Source organism: Geotrypetes seraphini, chromosome 1 (genome assembly GCF_902459505.1).
Source record: "Geotrypetes seraphini chromosome 1, aGeoSer1.1, whole genome shotgun sequence".
Taxonomy (NCBI): Eukaryota; Metazoa; Chordata; class Amphibia; order Gymnophiona; family Dermophiidae; genus Geotrypetes; species Geotrypetes seraphini.
The window spans coordinates 336,248,231-336,267,736 of NC_047084.1; the positions used below are offsets into that span (position 1 = coordinate 336,248,231).

Sequence of the window (19,506 nt, forward strand, 5' to 3'; positions counted from 1 at the left end):
AATTGAAGACTGGGTAGCAATAATGAAATCTGGACAGAGAGGCAGGAAAATAAATAGAAGAAATAGAAAGGAAAAGATCAATGCTGGAGGTGGATGTAATGGAGGAAGTGAAAAAAATGGCAAATGGACAGGAAACCCTGGCAAGACAGAGCTAAGAGAAGACAGAGGAAAGCAGAAACCAGAGACTGGAATCAACAATATTAGAAAAATCAAATGACCAGACTACATAAGTATAAAACATTTTATTTTAAATTTAGGATAAAGTAGTGTCATAGCTGTGTTATTCCACTCTAAAGGTTAATAGATAAAAATATAACATATGTAGAAAAAAATTAGAGGGAACCCTTAAGAAGCCAGACACTGTACACAATGCAAAACCACAGAAAAAAACCCAGTTACTTGTGTCCTCTTTTCAGTGGAAAATATAAAAATAGCAATAGAAGGCAGGAGGACAAGGAGAGGGGATCAGGGGGCTCTCTTCTTAAATTTCTGCCCTGGGCCCCAATGTCTAAAACCAGTCTTGACTAGGTTCATGAATACAAAACTACCCGAGGACAAAGCTTCCAAAATTTCTCTATATAACATTAAAGTCATAAATTGTATGAAAACGTGATAGATTAATACTGCAACTTGGTATGTATTAATAACAATTGAATATGTTAACTTAAAAATCATTTATAATTTCAACCTATACAGAAACCATAAAAAATAAATGTCCATAGAGCTTTGCACCTCATTATCAAAATGAAATATAACAACAGCCCCAGGAAATGGAGAATCCTTGAAAACAGTGAAGCCGTTTCAAAGATGAGGGACAAGTTTAAACTACTACAAAAAGGTTTCGACATAATTTTAAAATAAAGTTTGAATTATTTTTATGCAGCTGAGGACTGAAAAATCAAATATATAATTTTAAAGCCTTCAGTCATCTCATATTGCTTCCTCCTTCTCTCTGACAATCTTGTTGTTCTCAGTGACCTACTTACAGTCTTCTCTAATGTCACCAAATTCCTTTTTGGCAAAGACTCATTTAAAGGAAACAGAGACTGGTACCTAAGCCACAAGAGTTTGTAGCTGCTGGTGCATTTAAAAGATAAAAGCAGAGTGCACAGCTTCATGCCAGACCAAATTTTTCACAGGAATTTATAGCACGCAGGAACCTCTCCTTCAGAGTCTGGATATTGCTGTATCTGGGGAGCATCAGGATGCGGGAACAAGTATTGGCCACAGGATAGTATAGATCTGGCTCTTCTGTCTGTAAGTCACAAATAGTGATGACAAAATTTTCCATCCCTCCCACTGGTATTCTGTCACTTCCTGTCAAAAACACTAAAAACAATATATGGTGTAAATAATAATAATAATAACTTTATTTTTGTATACCGCCATACCCCGAAGAGTTCTAGGCGGTTCACATTAGTTAGACAGAGATTACAAGTGGTTACATATCAAATTGAACATAGACAAGGTGTGCGCTGAGAAAACCTCTAAGATAATACATTCTACCATAGTATGACAGAATGAGCATATTAGAAAACAACTTTTATAAGTGTTTCTTACCAACAGGTTCCCAAAAATCAGTTGAATAATTCAGGGCTAGTCAATGGACCCTAACATAGGTCAAGAAATTAACACTGAGGTTGTCAGTACAGCGGTACTGACAAAAATCATCCAGAGCAAGAATCTCAAACTGACATTCAAAGGCTACAAACCAGTCAGGCTTTCAGGATACCCCTCATGAATATTCACAATATAGATTTGCATACCATGGAGATACAATACATCCTCAACACAATGGACACTAGCATAACAGGTATTACTTCTAATAATAGTTCTCCCCCCCTCCCCGTGTCAGGATCAAAGAACCCCTAAATGTCATCTTAAAAGCAAAATTTAGATTCCTCCAATAATAGTCCACCCCCCTCCTAGAATTTGCAATAACTGCCACTGCTTTCCTTTACTGTAATGACCAGATCTCTCTTCTTATATTTTCTCAAGATCTGATGCTGGGTTAGTGTAGGACCCTAAGTATGCACAGATACTCAAGGCTTTAAGCATGGGCAGAAGGTCCCACACTGTCCCAGCGCCACATCTTGAGAAAAGGTAAGAAAGATCCAGTCATTGCGGAGGGGGAGGGGAAGGGGGTGGAGAAGAGCAAAGCTAGTTACTGAAGGGGGCAGGGTGGAGGAGAGAAATGGTCATCTCAGGGAGTTGGAATGGAGGAAAAAAAAATGGCGCTTTCTTTAATAGCTCACCCTAGACTTCAGAAAGCCCAGTGTTTCTAATAATAGCCCAGGCAATTAGTAGAAAGAATATGTTAAGCATATTGGAAACATTCAGTGAGTTTCCCCTTCCTCCTATCCCTCCCAAATAAAAAAATCTCTTGAAGGCTCCCCAAAGAGCAACCATCCTATTCCCAGGCCTACTTTAACAATGCCTTACAGGTCTAGGGTAGGTCATGCAGAAGAGATTTCCATTTGCTCCTGCCCATGCCCGCTCCAGCTTCAAGACAACAGTTGCAACTTCTAGCAGTAGGGTCAGAACCCTAGCAACAGTACTAAAAGACCATCATTAGAAGTCATAGCTGCTAAACCTCGAGTGGCTTTTCGTTCATTGTTAGGGTCTTGGTCCTATGGGGGGATGGGAGTTACAGATATGCAGAAATATAATTACGCCTGCCTTCTTCAGTATTTGGGAGACTGGGTTTTGGAGCAGGGGGTGTATACATGTTTTGATTATGAATTGGCCTTCTATCGTCCGTAGAACTTATCTTCTCTACTCCATGTTTCGAGGGCGGTGCTCCCTGTCTCTTTGCGTTCCAGTTTTTTATTAGATTCCCTTAGGGATACTTGGAAATATTTGTTCCTTTTGTTGGGTAGGCAGCCTGGGACTTTGGACCAATTATCGATTCAGGGGAATCTTCAGTTTGCCCCAGGATGGGATAGTTCCTCCTTTCAGCGGTGGCAGTGGGCTGGTGTAACCTTGTTGGAACATGTACTTCAGCCAGATAGTTCTTTAGTGCCCTGACGGGAGTTACAGCAAAAGGAGGGTATCTTGGCCAGAGATCACTTTGCGCATTTACAGTTACAGCATTATGTACATTCTCTGGTGGAGGAGGGTCTTTGCTGCGGCCTAGGGGGTAAGCTTCAGGGTTTTTTTGCCCAGTTTCTGGATACGGGCCTTACAGTCACGCTATTGCATAGAGCTCTTTATCAGCTTTCTCCTGTTAGATCTTGGGATTCTATGTGCCACCTTGGCACCTGAGTTGGGGCTCTACTCTCGGGATTTGGACATTGGTAGATATATCCACCGTATTCCTACTCTTTCGAACTCCACTGAATTATGAGAGTGTCAGTTTCGAGTTATTACCCAAGCTTATTTTATGCGGGTTCAATTATTTAGGGCAGATTGCGTGGATTCTCCCCAATGTGAAAAATACACTTTGGCGTTGCCCGGTGGTTAAGGCTTTTTGGCGGCAGGTGGTCTGTTATTTGGAATCGCTGTTGGGTCGTTCGATACCGGTATCTCCTGCGGGGTTTCTTCTTGATAAATTTTAGGCTTTTCGTTTGACAGCCAAATCGGGGCAGTTATTTGTTCGTAAAGCAGGTCTCTTGGTTAAGAAGACCATTTTGAGGGAGTAGACCTCGGCTCACCCGCCATCTTATTGGGCGTGGCGTAATTGCTTACATGCCCTTATGATTTTTTTTTTATATATAATTATTGATTTTCCAAACTTCAATAGTGCACTACACAAATATATCACATAAGTCAATATAAGCACAATTAACTTACAAATATACATAACCATTTTCTCCCCCCTACCCCCCATGATTATTTAATAAAACACAAAAGCGTAGATTTCCCCAATAACCTTACCCTATTCAAATTAGTCATATCCTTCCATCCTCCCACCCATCCCAAGTATAAATATTCAGAGATCAAATTATGACAGAAATAACCCCCTCCCCCTTCCCTGGATGTATATGAAAATAAACAAAAACTGACTCGCAATCAAGGACCTACTATAGAGAGGTAATATAAGATGTCAACGAGCCCCAAAACAATTTAAATATATTACCATGCCCCAAACTATTGGCATTCATCCTTTCATATCTATAGCTAGAGCAAAAATTTTCCCACCAGAAATGAAAATTTAAACGGTCGTAATTCTTCCAATTTTGGGTAATCATCTGCATGGCTATCCCGATCATGATAAAGAAAAGACAGCATTTATATTGATCCATAGGGGGATTAACATGTAAAAATGTTCCATACGTCAGTGGAATTGATGATTCCAATATATTGTTAATCTTACCCCAATCTTACTCCAAAAGTTAAGTATCAAAGGACAATAGAACAACAGATGATCCAGCGTCCCAATGTCTAGATGACAGTGCCAATCTCCAAGTCCAAATGTGTGGCCATCGAGACGCAGAAATATACTGCTTTATCTCAATGCTTCAAGTGTCTCTGAGACTAGATTTTGGTTTTTTATTCAAAAATTCAGATATTACTTTATACCACCTAGCAGCCTGATGTCCTAAAAAATCCATCTGGAAGGAAAAGACCTGCAAACTATAATGATTTTAAAAATTTTGCCACTCAGGGAACCCCTTCTGAATGGCTTGCTTCAACTGCAACCACTTATAATTTTGAGAGTTAGCAATACCAAATATTTGTTGCAGTCGTGAAAACTCAAGCATTTTTCCATTTGACATATCATCTAATGTACGTATACCTGCCTGCATCCATTGCTTCCAGAAGATCCCAGACTTGCCAATTTGAATCTTGGAGTTTAGCCATATAGATTGATAAGTTGATCTCTCTACTGAAATATCTGTTAATTTGTTAATAAATTTCAAAGTTTTCCAGGGTTCAAATAAAATACTATTGTCCTTTACATAACTGGGTAATCTGATACTCAATATATGAAATAGTCATAATGGGGACATCAATTGCCACTCTAATATAACCAATCAGGGAGAGTTTCCATGAGCTCAGGAAGGAACCAATACATACCCTGACGCAGTATATAGACTTTTATGATACCTATAAAAATTGGGAAAATTTACCCCACCTGATGCAATTGGTTTTTGTAAAGATACTAAAGCAATTCGAACAGTTTTACCCAGCCAAATAAATTTAGTAAGAATACTATTTAATTTCTTATAAAAGGACCCCTGAAAATAAACTGGCAACATACCCATTTGGTAACAAACTACAGGCAAGATCATCATTTTAACCATCTGGTCTCTCCCCCACCAAGACAGATGTAAGGGGTTCCATTGCTCGCACATTTCTGAGACCTTTAGCAATAAGGATCTTTCATTTACTTTCATCGTTTCTTCCTACGTTTTCTGAAACCAAATGGCTAAATATTTTATACCCTCTTCCTTCCAAAGAAAAGGGAATGTGTCAAATAATCCTTTTGGACAGTGTACATTTAGTGGAAGAACTTCTGATTTACTCGTTTATTTTATATCCAGAAAATTTTCCAAATCTATCAATCAAATCTAGTAAATGTGGAATGGTAGATTCAGGATTCCTCAAATGAAGCAAAATATCATCTGCATATGCAGAGACCTTATATTCCTGACCTGCATAAGGAACACCCTGTATCTCTTCTGCCTGTTGAATAACCTATAACAAGGATTCTAGTACAATATTAAAAAGCAAAGGAGATAATGGACATCCTTGTCTAACTCCCCTCTCCAGACGAAAGCATTCTGGAAAAAGTATTATTAATATATAGTCTAGCAAAAGGGGAACTATACAAGGTTTGAATCGTTGGTATGAATCCAGATCCAATACCAAACCAATCCATTACTTGATACATGAATGTCCACTCCACACGATCAAAGGTCTTCTCTGCATCTAAAGATACAGAGAAGGCCGGATCTTCCATGGCTTTTGTTAAATTTAACATGTGAAAAGTCAACCTGGTGTTGTTTGAAGAATGTCTCTGAGCCACAAACTCCGTTTAGTGCTAAGGGAGAGCCTTGGCCAAGCGCAACGCCAATAACTTAGCCAACAATTTCCCATCTACATTAATCAAAGAAATAGGCCTGTAATTTGAAACCAACATGGTATCTTTATTTGGCTTTGGCAAAACAATAGTTAGAGATTCTGCCATAGTACCTGAGATGCAACCGTTAGTCAGTTGAGCCTGATATAAATTTAAAAGATGAGGCAAAATGGTAATTTGAATTTGAAATGATTTATAAAACTATATAGTGAAACCATCACCACCTGGAGCAGATCCAGCTCTAAGGGACTTCAACGCTGCTTGTAATTTTTTTAGTCATATAGGTGCCTCAAGACTTCCTTTTATATGCTCGGGAATTTTTGGTCCCTTGATCAACTTTAAAAACTCTAAACCTTCAAGTTCTTTATTTGAATAAGTCTCAGAAGAGTATAAAGCTTTATAAAAGTTAAGAAATTGTTTTAAAATGTTTCCAATTTGAGAATGAGTTTCACCTTTCATCTTTAATCGCAACAATTTTTACTTTTCTTATGATTCTTGAGAAAGGTAAGGTGCAGGGTTCCTTTCGCCAATCTAAGTTTTTCCATTAAACTTGGTGCTTCTATATTGATTCTTTGTTTCACTGGGCTTGTAAGCTTGATACTTTACACTTTGAAGATCTAACTTCCCCATGTTTGGGGGGGAGGTGTTCTTCTTGGTGAGCTGGGAGGATTTCCTAGACGGTTGGGTTGCTTCCCCCCTGAGCTAACATAAACCCCCTTTTTTTTCTCTCTATCTATTCTCTTTTTCTTCTCTGTTCTTTTCTTCTTCTTCCAAGTCTTCTAGGGTTTGGGGCTGGGTGGTCAGATGAGGTTTTAATTTTTTTTTTTTTTAGCTGCAGTTTGCTTGTTCAGTTGACAGCAGGAGGATCCTAAGTGGTTGTGCCTTTGTTCCTTTTTCTTTTCAGGCCTATCAGACACAAAGACCTTGGGATATTGGTTGGTTCCTTTCCGCTGATACTATTTGGGGTTGCTGGGGAGAAGGGGGGGGTTTCATGTACTTTTGAAGATGATACCAATTTTCTGTGTTCACAGCATTGTCCAATTTCTTTGTTTACTTGTTGCTTGTTATTTCTGGTTATATTCATTTTCATCAATAAAAAAGATTTACACTAAAAGTCACAGCTGCTGTTTTGAAGCTGGAGCTAGCACAGGCAGGAGCAAGTGGGGATCTCTTCTGCATGTCCTACCCTAGACCAGCACAGCATCATTAAGGTAGGTCCAAGGGGGCCTACAGCAGTTGTGGGGCATTTTCAGGACAGGATAGATGCTGCTTGTGAGTTCTTCCAGAAGGGCCTTCACAAGGAGCAACAAATACCACTACTCTTATTGTATTTTCACTTACCCGCTGAGGCGGGGTAGGGGGAGCTCCAAGGGGCTTTCGTCTCTGGCTCCAAGCACCCCGATGGGCATGACCCACTCCAGGGACAGTGGCAGGTGGAGAGTCTGACCAAAGTAGTACACCTGTCAAACCATAATGCAGATGTACTAAGGCAAGCTCAGGGAGGACAGAAACCTCCCCTGGAGCAGAAGGGCAAAAGCTCGCTTGATCTTGATTTTCAGTATGAATACAAACCGTGAAAGCAGGGCCGCACGATCCTTCTGACTTTTTGGGTTTTAAGCAGAAGGTGTCAGACATTGCTTCCTCTCATATAGTCCATTGCTCTGAGAATACACTGTAGTGGACACCCCACTGCTGCCCTGTAGCAGCAGCACAGAATTAAAGTAAAAACCCAGTGCAGGGCCTGTACAAGTTAGAGGGCGTGGCCCCACAGAGCAGAGTGCTAGGACAGGCAGGCCCCATGCTGGATTTTTACTTTGAACTATTAATATGGGATAGTAGTAAGAAAAGCAAAGGCAGGCCCAGAAGGAGGCATAGTAGCACCACTCTGATGCCTACCAAAATTTGGTGCCAGGTGCAATTGCCTATGTCTAAATCTGGCTCTGGAGCCATCCCCTCCCATCTAAAATATTTTTTCACTCAGAGAATAGTTAAACGCTGGAACACATTGCCAGAGGTTGCGGTAAGAGCGGATAGCGTAGCTGGTTTTAAGAAAGGTCTGGACAATTTCCTGGAGGAAAAGTTCATAGTCTGTTATTGAGAAAGACATGGGGGAAGCCACTGCTTGCCCTGGATCAGTAGCATGGAATGTTACTACTCTTTGGATTTTGGCCAGGTACTAGGAACCTGGATTGGCCACTGTGAGAACGGGCTACTGGGCTTGATGGCTGACCCAGTAAAGCCATTCTTATGTTTTTAACCTCCCATCTCAGCCAGTGCCATCTCAGCTTTCTCTAAAACCTGGCACACCTACACAGTCTGACCAGTACATGCCACCACTGCATGGTGGTCGAGTTCCCTCTCCCTGGGGGATAAAAATGCCATCCCTGCAGTATCCTCAGCTGACCAAGGGAATGGAAGCTGGGATAGGAAATGAAACTTGCTGGACGTTTACAGCACTGCCTCTGAGTCATCAAACTGATCCTAATGGCGCTTTATAAATAATAACAGGAAACATTATTACCAAGAAATGTCTTCTTCTTTTCTTCTGGGAGTTGATGGAACACTGTCCAAAAGTTCTTGATCACTTCATCTGTTTGTTCATAGTTCATGTATTGCACTTTCTATTAGGAAACAGGCATAAGTCACTTTTTAAATGTACAGATATTTTATACTGTGCCATAAACAACTGTCTACTGAGCATTCGAAGGAAACTTTCTTAAAGGGCATTTAGGTGAAGAGGCCAAGTAGGGCCTATTTTAGAAAGACACAGCACAAAAGTTGCCAAAACCATGGCTACAATGCACCTCCAGCTTGGGAGGTAATTTTATGAGAAGCAAATAAGCATGAGAAACCTTTATGAAATTACTCTTTAAATAGAAAATAGAAATGACTAGAAATAAGTATTTGTCCCAGTGTAGGCTCTGTAATGCCCTGAGCCAACTTTTGTTTTGTGGTACCCCCAACCAACTGCATTAGCCCTTTAGACAACAGACAAGAAGAGCATTTTTGTTCTTGCTGCTATGCTCTCCTTCCTGCAAAACAGCCAGCACTGCCTCAGATTTAAATCTGAGAACAGGAAGTACCTGTTGCTGCATTTAATAATAATAATAATAATAATAATAGTTTATTTTTATATACCGCCATACCCATGTGAGTTCAAGGCGGTTTACATTGAGTTACATTAGGATCTGCATAGACAGGCAGATTTACAATTATTTGTCAGAATTACAGAGTTGTTATTAGAATTACAGATTTGTTATTAGAATTACAGATTTGTTATTAGAATTACAGAGTAACATAGTTTCAATTATTTATCAGCTTAATTTGAACTAGACAGAGGATGCGGAAAGAGGGGAAGAAAAAGGGGCAGGCCTCATGAGGGGGCCAGATTGGGGAGGGGGGGAGGTATTGTCAGGGGGGGGGGAACCTTTCGGGTCTTGTTTGTGGAATAGGTAAGTTTTAAGTGATTTTCTGAACCCGAGGTAATTGGGGGCCTCTAGTATCATTTGTGCTAGCCATGGGTTCAGCTTGGCTGCTTGGAAGGCGAAAGTTCTGTCAAGGAATCTTTTGAAGAGACAATGTTTGGGTGAGGGGAAGGCGATTTAAACCTGAAGCGATGCCAATGGCTGTGTGAAAAAAAGAACCCAGCAGCAAGAACAACACACATTCTTGCCAATGTGAATGTGTTCATGCCTTTGGCTAGCTACTGGATTAAACTAAGAAGTATCCCTGGCAAGAAGCCACGTTTTGTTCTACCATGCTGGCATTTTAATATTAGTAAAACTGGATGCACCAGTTTTATCTCCAATGTACAAGGCCTGAATGGAATTTTGGGAATAGCTTATTTTATGTTCACATGTACCGTATTTTCACGCATATAACGCGTGCGTTATACACAATTTTTACAAACCGTGCATAACCTTGCACGTAATACGCGTGAGCGCGTTGTACAAAATTTTTTTTACATAGTTCCCCCCCCCCCCGATTCACCCCCCCTCAGGACCGCTCGCACCCCCACCCCGAAGGACTGCTCGCACGCACCCGCACCCCTACCCCGAAGAACCGCTCGCACGCACTCCCACCCGCACCCCCATCCTGAAGGACCGCTCGCACCCCCACAGCCTCCCGACCCCCCACCCCCCATCATGTAGAAGCTCCTACCGGTGTCCTGCTGCTTCCTCTTGGCGGTCCCGGCCCTTCTGTGAGCCCTGCGCCTGCGCTGCTTTCCTCTTCCGGCGGTCCCGCCCTTTCTCTGACGTCAAGCCCTCTTGCCCCGCCGACTCCCCAACACGATCGGGGCAAGAGGGAGCTCAAGCCCTCTTGCCCCAGCCAACCGCGGCACCCCCGACACGATCAGGGCAAGAGGGAGCTCAAGCCCTCTTGCCCCCCCGACTCGATCGGGGCAAAAGGGAGCCCAAGCCCTCTTGCCCCGCCGACTCCCCAACTCCCCGACAATATCGGGCCAGGAGGGAGCCCAAACCCTCCTGGCCACGGCGACCCCCTACCCCCACCCCGCACTACATTACAAGCAGGAGGGATCCCAGGCCCTCCTGCCCTTGACGCAAACCCCCCTCCCCCCAACGACCCCCCCCCAAGAACCTCCGACCGCCCCCCCCCAGCCGACCCGCGACCCCCTGGCCGACCCCCCACCCCCCTTCCCCGTACCTTTGTGTAGTTGGCCGGACAGACGGTAGCCAAACCCGCCTGTCTGGCAGGCAGCCAACGACGGAATGAGGCCGGATTGGCCCATCCGTCCCAAAGCTCCGCCTACTGGTGGGGCATAAAGCACCTGGGCCAATCAGAATAGGCCCAGGAGCCTTAGGTCAACTACACAAAGGTATGGGGAAGGGGGGTGGGGGTGTCGTGGGGGTCGGCCAGGGGGGGGCGGTCGGAGGTTCTTGGTGGGGGGACGGTCGTTGGGGGAGGGGGGTTTGCGTCGAGGGCATGAGGGCCTGGGATCCCTCCTGCCCGTAATGTAGTGCGGGGTGGGGGTAGGGGGTCGCCATGGCCAGGAGGGTTTGGGCTCCCTCCTGGCCCGAACAACTAGCGGGAAGGGGGGGGGGTTGCCAGGGCCAGGAGGACTTGGGCTCCCTCCTGGCCCGAACAACTGGGGGGGGGAGGGGTCGCCAGGGCCAGGAGCACTTGGGCTCCCTCCTGGCCCGATATTGTCGGGGAGTTGGGGAGTCGGGGGGGCAAGAGGGCTTGAGCTCCCTCTTGCCCCGATCGTGTCGGGGGTGCCTCGGTTGGCTGGGGCAAGAAGGCTTGAGCTCCCTCTTGCCCCGATCGTGTCGGGGAGTCGGCGGGGCAAGAGGGCTTGACGTCAGAGAAAGGGTGGGTCCGCCGGAAGAGGAAGCAGCGCAGGCGCAGGGCTCACATAAGGGCCGGGACCGCCAAGAGGAAGCAGCAGGACACCGGTAGGAGCTTCTACATGATTGGGAGGGGGTCGGGAGGCTGTGGGGGTGCGAGCGGTCCTTCAGGGTGGGGGTGCGGGTGCGTGCGAGCGGTCCTTCGGGGTGGGGGTGCGAGCGGTCCTGCAGGGGGGGGGGTGAATCGGATGGCGGGGGGGGGGCATCAGGCTTTCAGGGTGGGGACAGGACTTCAAGGGGGAGAGGAGAGTTGGGGCGGCGACGGGAGAGTCGGGTAGCATGTTCGGTATACGGGTGTGCGCGGTATACAAAATTTTTTTTAACATATATTTCGGTTTCCCGCGCGCTATACCCGTGAGCGCGTTTTACATGGGTGCGCGTTATCTACGTGAAAATACGGTAAATAAATCCAAAGCCCCAAATATCTTCAGGAAGCAGCAGGAAAACAGCAGCTGCAGCACATAGAGAAGCACGTTCAGGGTGTTAGATGGGGGGAAGGGGTTCTCTCAAAATTCCCCTCTTTGAAAACCCTGGAAGGCTGGAGGAAAACTCCCAGTGCTGCTTCACTGGAAGGAGTCTTCCTTTTATCACAGAACTAGAGGAACACCACACCTAAGCAATTCTAACCCTGTCACAAAGGCTGAACAAGAGTCTGCAGGATCATACTACGATGGCTGCATAACAGTGCTAGTTATAATAAACCATTTTTAAATATTCAAATTAGCTCTCACGAGTGAAGTAAGAGACCCTACACAGTACGCTTGACTTGATGAAATACCATATGCTACAATAGGAATGGGACAACTATGGTCTGTGGGCCACACGTGGCCTACCAGATCATTTTTCCTGGTGTGCTCACCTAAGTAAATTTGTACTCTCTCTAGCCTGCCAATCTTGTATCTCTGTAGCCACCATGGCATAGTAATTGTCTGAGGACCACAATGTCCGTCCCTGATGATGTACTGAAAATTGCGCATCAAAAATGTCTATTTCAGGCCTTTTATGAGAAAGTTGCCAAGGCAGTATTGAGTTACCGAGTCGACAGGTACTAGCTTTAAGTTGCTTGGGCTGGAAGGAGATAGTGGTGTTCAGCTACAACGGCCCAGAAGAAAGCACTGTTTTTGCCCACATGGGCCATGGCAGGAAAATAATGCTTTTGGCTGATCAGGCAGAAATTCTGTGACTATCAGCAGAAGAGGGTCCTAGCTGGATAAAGGGAGGGTAAGAGAAACTGGACAAAAAGAGATGCTTCAAGAGTGACTATTGGGGATTTGGGGGGGGGGAGGTTGTTGAGAGAGAGTGAGAATGACTGCTGGGTACGAGGAGAGGTGAAGGAAATTTATATGAATGTGCCAATTTACAAATGGAGGGGATAGTTATTAAAGTGTGTTATGGCTATAAAGCATGTTGTTTTTTCCTTAACACGTTAAAGGCAATAACTCATTACTGTAATACTGTATATGTTAATTTAAGGAACTACTACTATTATTTTTATAGGATTACAAGATGTATGCAGCACTGTACAGTGTCACAAAGAAGACAGTTCCTGCTCGAAAGAACTTACAATCTAAACAGACAAGACAGACAAACAGGATGTCATGAATACAGTTAAGGGGAACGGTTAATTTGCTGACTGGGTTGATGGGCAGTAGGGAGTAGGGATATGGTTCGAAGGTTATATCAAAAAGGTGGGTTTTCATTCTGCTTTTAAACAAGGGAAGAGGCATGGCAGACAAACTCAGGTAATTTATTCCAGACATAGGGGGCAGCTAGATGAAAGGAATGAAGTCTGGAATTGGCAGTGGAAAAGCATACAGCTAAGAGAAGCTTATCTGAGGAACGGAGTTCTCTGGAAAGTGTATAAGAAGAGAGAAGAAAGGAGAGATACTGAGGGGTAGCAGAATTAACACACTTGTAGGTCAGCAATAGGAGCTTGAAGGTATGCTTAGGTGGATAGGAAGCCAGTGAAGTGATTTAAGGAGAGGGGTGACAGTGTAGCGAGGCTGGTATAAGATGAGTTGTGCAGCAGAGTTCTGCACTGATTGCAAGGGGGAGAGGCACCATGAGGTACATATTAATGAGATCCAAAGCATGCAAATGCATTTAACACACCTCATTACTATGTAAACTGAATAACATTGGGTTTGCCATCTTGCCTTTAGGAAAGAAAAACAAGGAACATGAGTACAGGATGTTGGGAGTGAAGTTAGCAAAATGCGAACAGGAAAGGGACTTAGAGGTACTGATTGACAGTACCTTAAAACCTTCGGCACAATGTGCGGCGGCGGCGAAGAAAGCGAGCAGGATGTTGGGCATAATTAAAAAGGGGATTACGAGTAGATTGGAAAATGTCATAATGCCACTTTATAGAACAATGGTCAGACCGCACTTGGAGTACTGTGTCCAATACTGGTCTCCATACCTTATAAAGGATATAACTCTGCTGGAGAGAGTGCAGAGGCGAGCCACGAAACTTATCAAAGGAATGGAACATTTGACCTACAAAGATAGACTCAGGAGGCTGGGACTGTTTACCCTTGAGAAGAGAAGACTGAGAGGGGATTTGATAGAGACCTTTAAAATATTAAAAGGATTTGATAAAATAGACCAGGAGGCACCATTGCTGAAATATTCAGTGGTGACACGGACAAGAGGTCATAGCCTGAAACTGAGTGGCAGCAGGTTTAGGACAAACGTCAGGAAATTCTGTTTCACACAGCGCGTGGTGGGTGCTTGGAATGCTCTCCCGGAGGAGGTTGTGGAGGAGACTACTGTACTGGGATTCAAGAGAAAGTTGGATACACACCTTCTTGCATATCATATAGAGGGATACGGTAAATCCGGGTCTCCAAAAAGGAGTACCTAAATGGGCCACCGCGTGTGCGGATCACCGGACAGGATGGACCTCGGTCTGATCCGGTGAGGGCGTTTCTTATGTTCTTATCTCTTTGAAAGGTTGAATAAATATGTGGATAAAGGTGAGCCGATTGATATTGTGCATCTGGATTTTCAAAAGACATTTGACAAAGTACCTTATGAAAGACTCCTAAGGAAATTAGAAAGTTATTCTGATGTGAATTAAAACTTGGTTAAAGACAGAAAACAGATTGTAGGGTGAAATGGTCAGTATTTTCAATAGAGAAGGGGTAGATAGTTGGATCTCCCTCTGATGTCACTTCCTAGGCATGGGACCCGGAAGTGACATCTGAGGGAGAGCAGACACTGGCGCAAGCAGCAGATTGGAGTTGCTGCTTGAGCCAGTAAAAAGATAGAGGTACAGGGGTGGTGGGGGGAAAGGAGTGAAGTCACGTGCGTGGTTCTGCTGCACAGGAGGAGGGGGAGGGAGGGATAGAAAAATGCTGCAGAGGGAAGGCACAAGGGGATGGGTGAGAGGGGAGGAAAGATGCTGCACATGTGGGGGAGAGAAAGAAAAGAGGAAGAATTGGGGTGAAGGAGAGGAAGGGAGAGATGATAATGTACATGAAAAAAATAAGCCCTACCCTGAAAATAAGACCTAGTGCGGTTTTTGGACCCAAAATTAATATAAGACACTGTCTTATTTTGGGGGCAACATGGAAGTAGGAGGTGGCACTTCAATATTGTGCTTTCAGTCACTAGAGACAGACAGATTCCCTGGCGTCCTGCAAAGCACGTCTGTCCCTCACTATTGAAAATGTGATAGTGAAACAGCACCCCTTGCTGGCAGGACTGTGGGTGGAAGACTTTTGCTCAGCTTAGAGAGAACAGTAATACCACCTGAAAATTGGTGTAAATCCGACCTCGACCCATGGTATTCAGTAATACTGCATACATCTTTAGTGAGCACCCCTAACTCACCCTTTTCAGTTGTGTGCTATAAGATTTTTGAACAAATCTTTATAGAATAGCGCTTGGCAAGATGTGTGTGCAAATCCAAATTGTTGCCAATTAACACCAATAATTGATTGTTAGCACCCAATTACTTGCACTAATTAGCTTGACAGCCAGTTAAGTTACGTGCGCATCTCAGGATACCATGCAATTTTGCACATGGAAATATGCACGCTATTTATAGAATTTGGAGGATACTGTGGAAGTGACTATCCTGCAACACTGAGATACCTCAGGCTAGTCACTTTTATGGGAAATTAAGGTGTGGTAGAAGCTTGACTTTACTGCTCCTTAATATATACTGTACCTCGTAAGTCTTTTTAATGTTGTTGTTTTTTTAAACCCTAGTAACAACGGGGTCTATAAGAAAGGAAGACCTTGGGTGAGATTTCTGGAATAAGGGAGGGAGGGGGATCAACTGGGTTTTCTTTCTAAGGAATGGAGAGGGGGGGCTTGGTTGTTATTATTGGGTGGAAAAATTTGATGATATATTCACTTTGTATTGTTGTTAGTATTTTTGAAGCTTGTGCCATTTATCTTGGTAAAATCATTTCCATCACTGTTTGTGATCTTTTAACATCAATTAAAAAAAAAAATTTTACACCTAAAACCCTAGTAACAAATTAAAAAAAACATACATGTCCAGGGTGGGTGGGAAGATACTTTTAATTTGAGTGTAATTTTTGGATATGTAGAAAGGGGGGATGATATATGTATTTGACATAGAATATAATTTTGATTGAATTTAAGTGCTGTTAAAATGTAAAATGTCTGTATAATATGTTGCACTTATTTTTGGCTTTAAAATGAATAAAGATTAAAAAAAAGAATCCTACATTTCTCCTTTCCCTTCTACAACTTTTTTAAAAAATTTGCACAAAACCTGTCTTGAGTCTGTTTGTTTTATGGAAGAACATTTTTTGTTGTCGTCTGGATTTATTTTTTTAACTTTTTATATGGAAAAACCTATTTTTAATATATGCAGTTTTCTTTTTTTCAGACCAGTGTTTTCTCCTTGTACAGGGGTACTTTCTCTCACTCTTTGATCTCCAACAGGTACACCCAAGAGGCTCTTCCTCTCTCACTACCTGCTAGTCAACTGAATCACTGAAAAGACCCTGGTCCCCAGTTCATGTCCTATGCAAAAAAAGTGTTCCCACCCCTGCACTAAAGCTTGTTTTTTTTTCCAGGTTCACATATGCACCATTTTTTCTTTTGCTATTGCTTCTTTTAATAAAACCTAATGGGTCACTCCATTTCCATGTGAAGTAACATTCATAATATAGGATGTGTATCATAGGATTTTAAAGCACTTTACAGATGTCTTGAAACAAGAACAAGATTTCCTAATCTTATCAAGTTTATGAGATATGCACAACTACACGAGAAATCTGCATTAGAGAATGACACGGTGACAAAATTCATCACCGTCCCCGCGGATAACTGCGGGAAATAATCCCATGTCATTTTCTAGTGTCTATTTCAACCTCATTCCTTCTACACCAGCATTCTTCAAAGCAAAGCTTGTGGCTCAGTGGTTGTGGCCATTCATACTCTGATTCTTCCCTCTCTCCTTAAAGAATGACATGAAGATGGTTTCCCACGGTTATCCATGGGGATGGGAACGATGATGAATTATGTCATCGTGTCATTCTCTAATCTTCATAAACTGGAGGCCCAGCATATACAAATTGATTGCATGCATATTCATTATAATTATCCTGAAACACAAAAGACTGAGGTCCTCAGAACAAGTTTGGGGAACCTTAGTCAAAAGCCTTACAATGCATCAAGGACATGATTGAAATGTAATACAGTTTACAACATATTGACCTGATAACCTTTCATAACAAAATTGTTTGGGGTGGGGAGGGCCGCTGACTGCCACCAGGGTTATACCCAGAAATTCAATGCCAGGCCATGTCCGTGCTCTGACACTGAATTTCCAGGTCTACAGATTTGCTAAAGCATATCTGGTTAAGTGCAATATTCACCACATAAAAGATAGGAATGACTATGCAGTTAAGTGCTGGATGTTAGGTGCCATCGACTTGTGTTCGAATCCTAGCGACTTGATATCATTAAGTTTTCGTGGCAGAACACAGATGAAGATTGCCGGTTTTTTTTTCTGCACAGTATAAATTTGATGTTGGCGCCGTGTCACATCAAACGCGATCCTCCGCCTCCAAGACTGCCCATCTGCTGCTGCCCAGATGGGTGGTACATCGTTAGTCTGACATCTCCGCTGAAATCTGTCTGCCTTGGGAGGCCCTGCTGGTAGTGAAATTACTGACGGCATAGCTTTCAGCTTCACAGATGCACGCAAGCCCCATTGGCACGACAAGCCCATGTACCAAGACTGAAAATAGGTAATTAACCAGTCAAGTGCTTACTCTACCCCCAGAATGCCCTCAAAATAGCCGGTTTTGAGTTAGGCGCTAACTGGACATTTTCAGTGGCACTAGCCAGTTAAGTGCCACTGAAAATAAGCGCTTAGCTCCAAACAAACAATTTAACCAGCCAGAAACTATTTCTGGCTGGTTAAATCATTTTGAATATTGACCCTTAAGTGGTTTACAAAATTAAACCATTGAAAACAAAGTCACACTATTAATGACAGTTTGCTGGTAGAAGGAACCAGAGACAATTGGAAAAAAATAATAATAGTAAAGTAAACAAAATAAATAAATAAAATTATTGATTATCAGCTATTTAGGAGGGTGTGACGTGAGATGACTCAACATAATAGTAACAACCAACTGAACCATAGTCAAAGAGAGTTAAGTGGCCAAGAATGGCTGCTGACTGGTTAACTCACTTGTATGCAGCTACCTGGTCATTTTCATTGGCACTTAATGTAACTAGTTGGTGCCAAAGTGGAAGCCGGCTACGTTGGGAGCCTTCCAGGGGCGGGGTCCAGTTAGCTCCCACCATTCAGAGCTAACTGGCCTTGTTTAACGCATACATAGGACCACAGAAATAACTGTCCTATCTTTGTGTGCTAGTCCATGATGGATTAAGTCTGAATATTGTCTTAACAGGCATGTGCTAGCTGGCCTTTAAACAATGGAAATTCAATGCTGAAGCCTGCAAAGAACCTGGAATTGAATTTCCAGTTTTAGTGCCAGCAGGAGACACCCCCCCCCCTGTCTGTGTTGGCTGAATATTGACCAGTATATATCTATCTATGCTGCCCAACCTGAAAATTTTAAATAAATAAAATAATACAGATTCTCTATATTATTTTTTAATAGAGAATAAGTATTCTTGAGAAAAGCAATGAAGTACCCTATTACAATTATAGGCTGATCTGTCCTAACTAGCTTAAGCTATTGGCCCCTATACTATGAAACATCACTAGTATTAATCCGCCTCTTATTCCTGAACATCTGGAAATTTCACAGTCTTTTGATTCTTGGCTTAGGAACTAGCGTTAAGAAGAGAGGATTAAAGAAACCGTTGAATGCCACCCGATCATACCTTTTCCAGTGTTTCCCAGTCATACACTGAACTTCCACAGATAACTGCCTTGAGTTCCTCAGGATGAAATGTTCTCCATATATTGCTCTGGCACCCTCTTGAGAACCCTCTGAAAAAATCCTTAAACTGGTTCTTCACTGATAAGTTGAACATATAATTCACATATGCATCCACATACTGTTTTCTGCAGAAATACAAAATCAAACATTTCCAATGGCTTAAATAGTAAAGAAAGAGTGAGCACCTTTCCGCAGAAAGGGAGTTCTACAACAGTCCACCACATGAAATTCAGGCGCAAAACTCAGCAGTAACATAAGCAATGTTTCTTCTTGAAGAAGGTGGTGGATGCATGGATCAGCCTATGCAGTGGAGTAGAAAATGACAGAAGGGGGTGGCATCGCACAGAGTAACAGATTTATTACAGCATGAGTTCTCAAGAACAAGTCTACTTGTTCCTCACAAAACGCAATTCACACAGGGCTCGGACGTGTCGTCATAGTACAATTACATTGCATTAGTGATTTTTATTCTGCCGTTACCTTGCGGTTCAAGGCGGATTACACAATGGCAAGGAAAGGATAACATGCAAATATTTCTCCAGTTTGCTGCTGGATTCTGTATAGATTGCCCGAAGCTGGGCGTGGTTCACAGATCCACATGCAAACTAATTAGCCAATTAGGCAATAACCATCAGTTATTGGTATTAAAAAAGCACATAATTGGAAGTGATTAGAAGTTATGTAGGTATCTCCCCTAGATCCTATT

At 43.1% G+C, this 19,506-nt stretch overlaps 1 protein-coding gene across 2 annotated transcripts in view; it reads right to left on the reverse strand.

The window, feature by feature from the left end:
* Positions 1–227: 227 nt before the first annotated feature.
* LOC117367053 (E3 ISG15--protein ligase HERC5-like) overlaps positions 228–19,506 on the reverse strand; it is a 194,553-nt gene continuing 175,274 nt past the window's right edge. The window contains exons 21-24 of one of the 2 annotated variants that reach the window (XM_033959279.1): positions 18,742–18,925; positions 8,547–8,646; positions 7,367–7,485; positions 1,187–1,329 (exon numbers count right to left, since the gene is read on the reverse strand). In XM_033959279.1, coding sequence (XP_033815170.1) covers positions 1,321–1,329; positions 7,367–7,485; positions 8,547–8,646; positions 18,742–18,925 — 412 coding nt within the window. In that variant the 3' untranslated portion in view covers positions 1,187–1,320. Of the gene's footprint in view, positions 1,330–7,366; positions 7,486–8,546; positions 8,647–18,741; positions 18,926–19,506 lie in introns of both variants that reach the window. The other variant, XM_033959271.1, reaches the window with a different exon arrangement.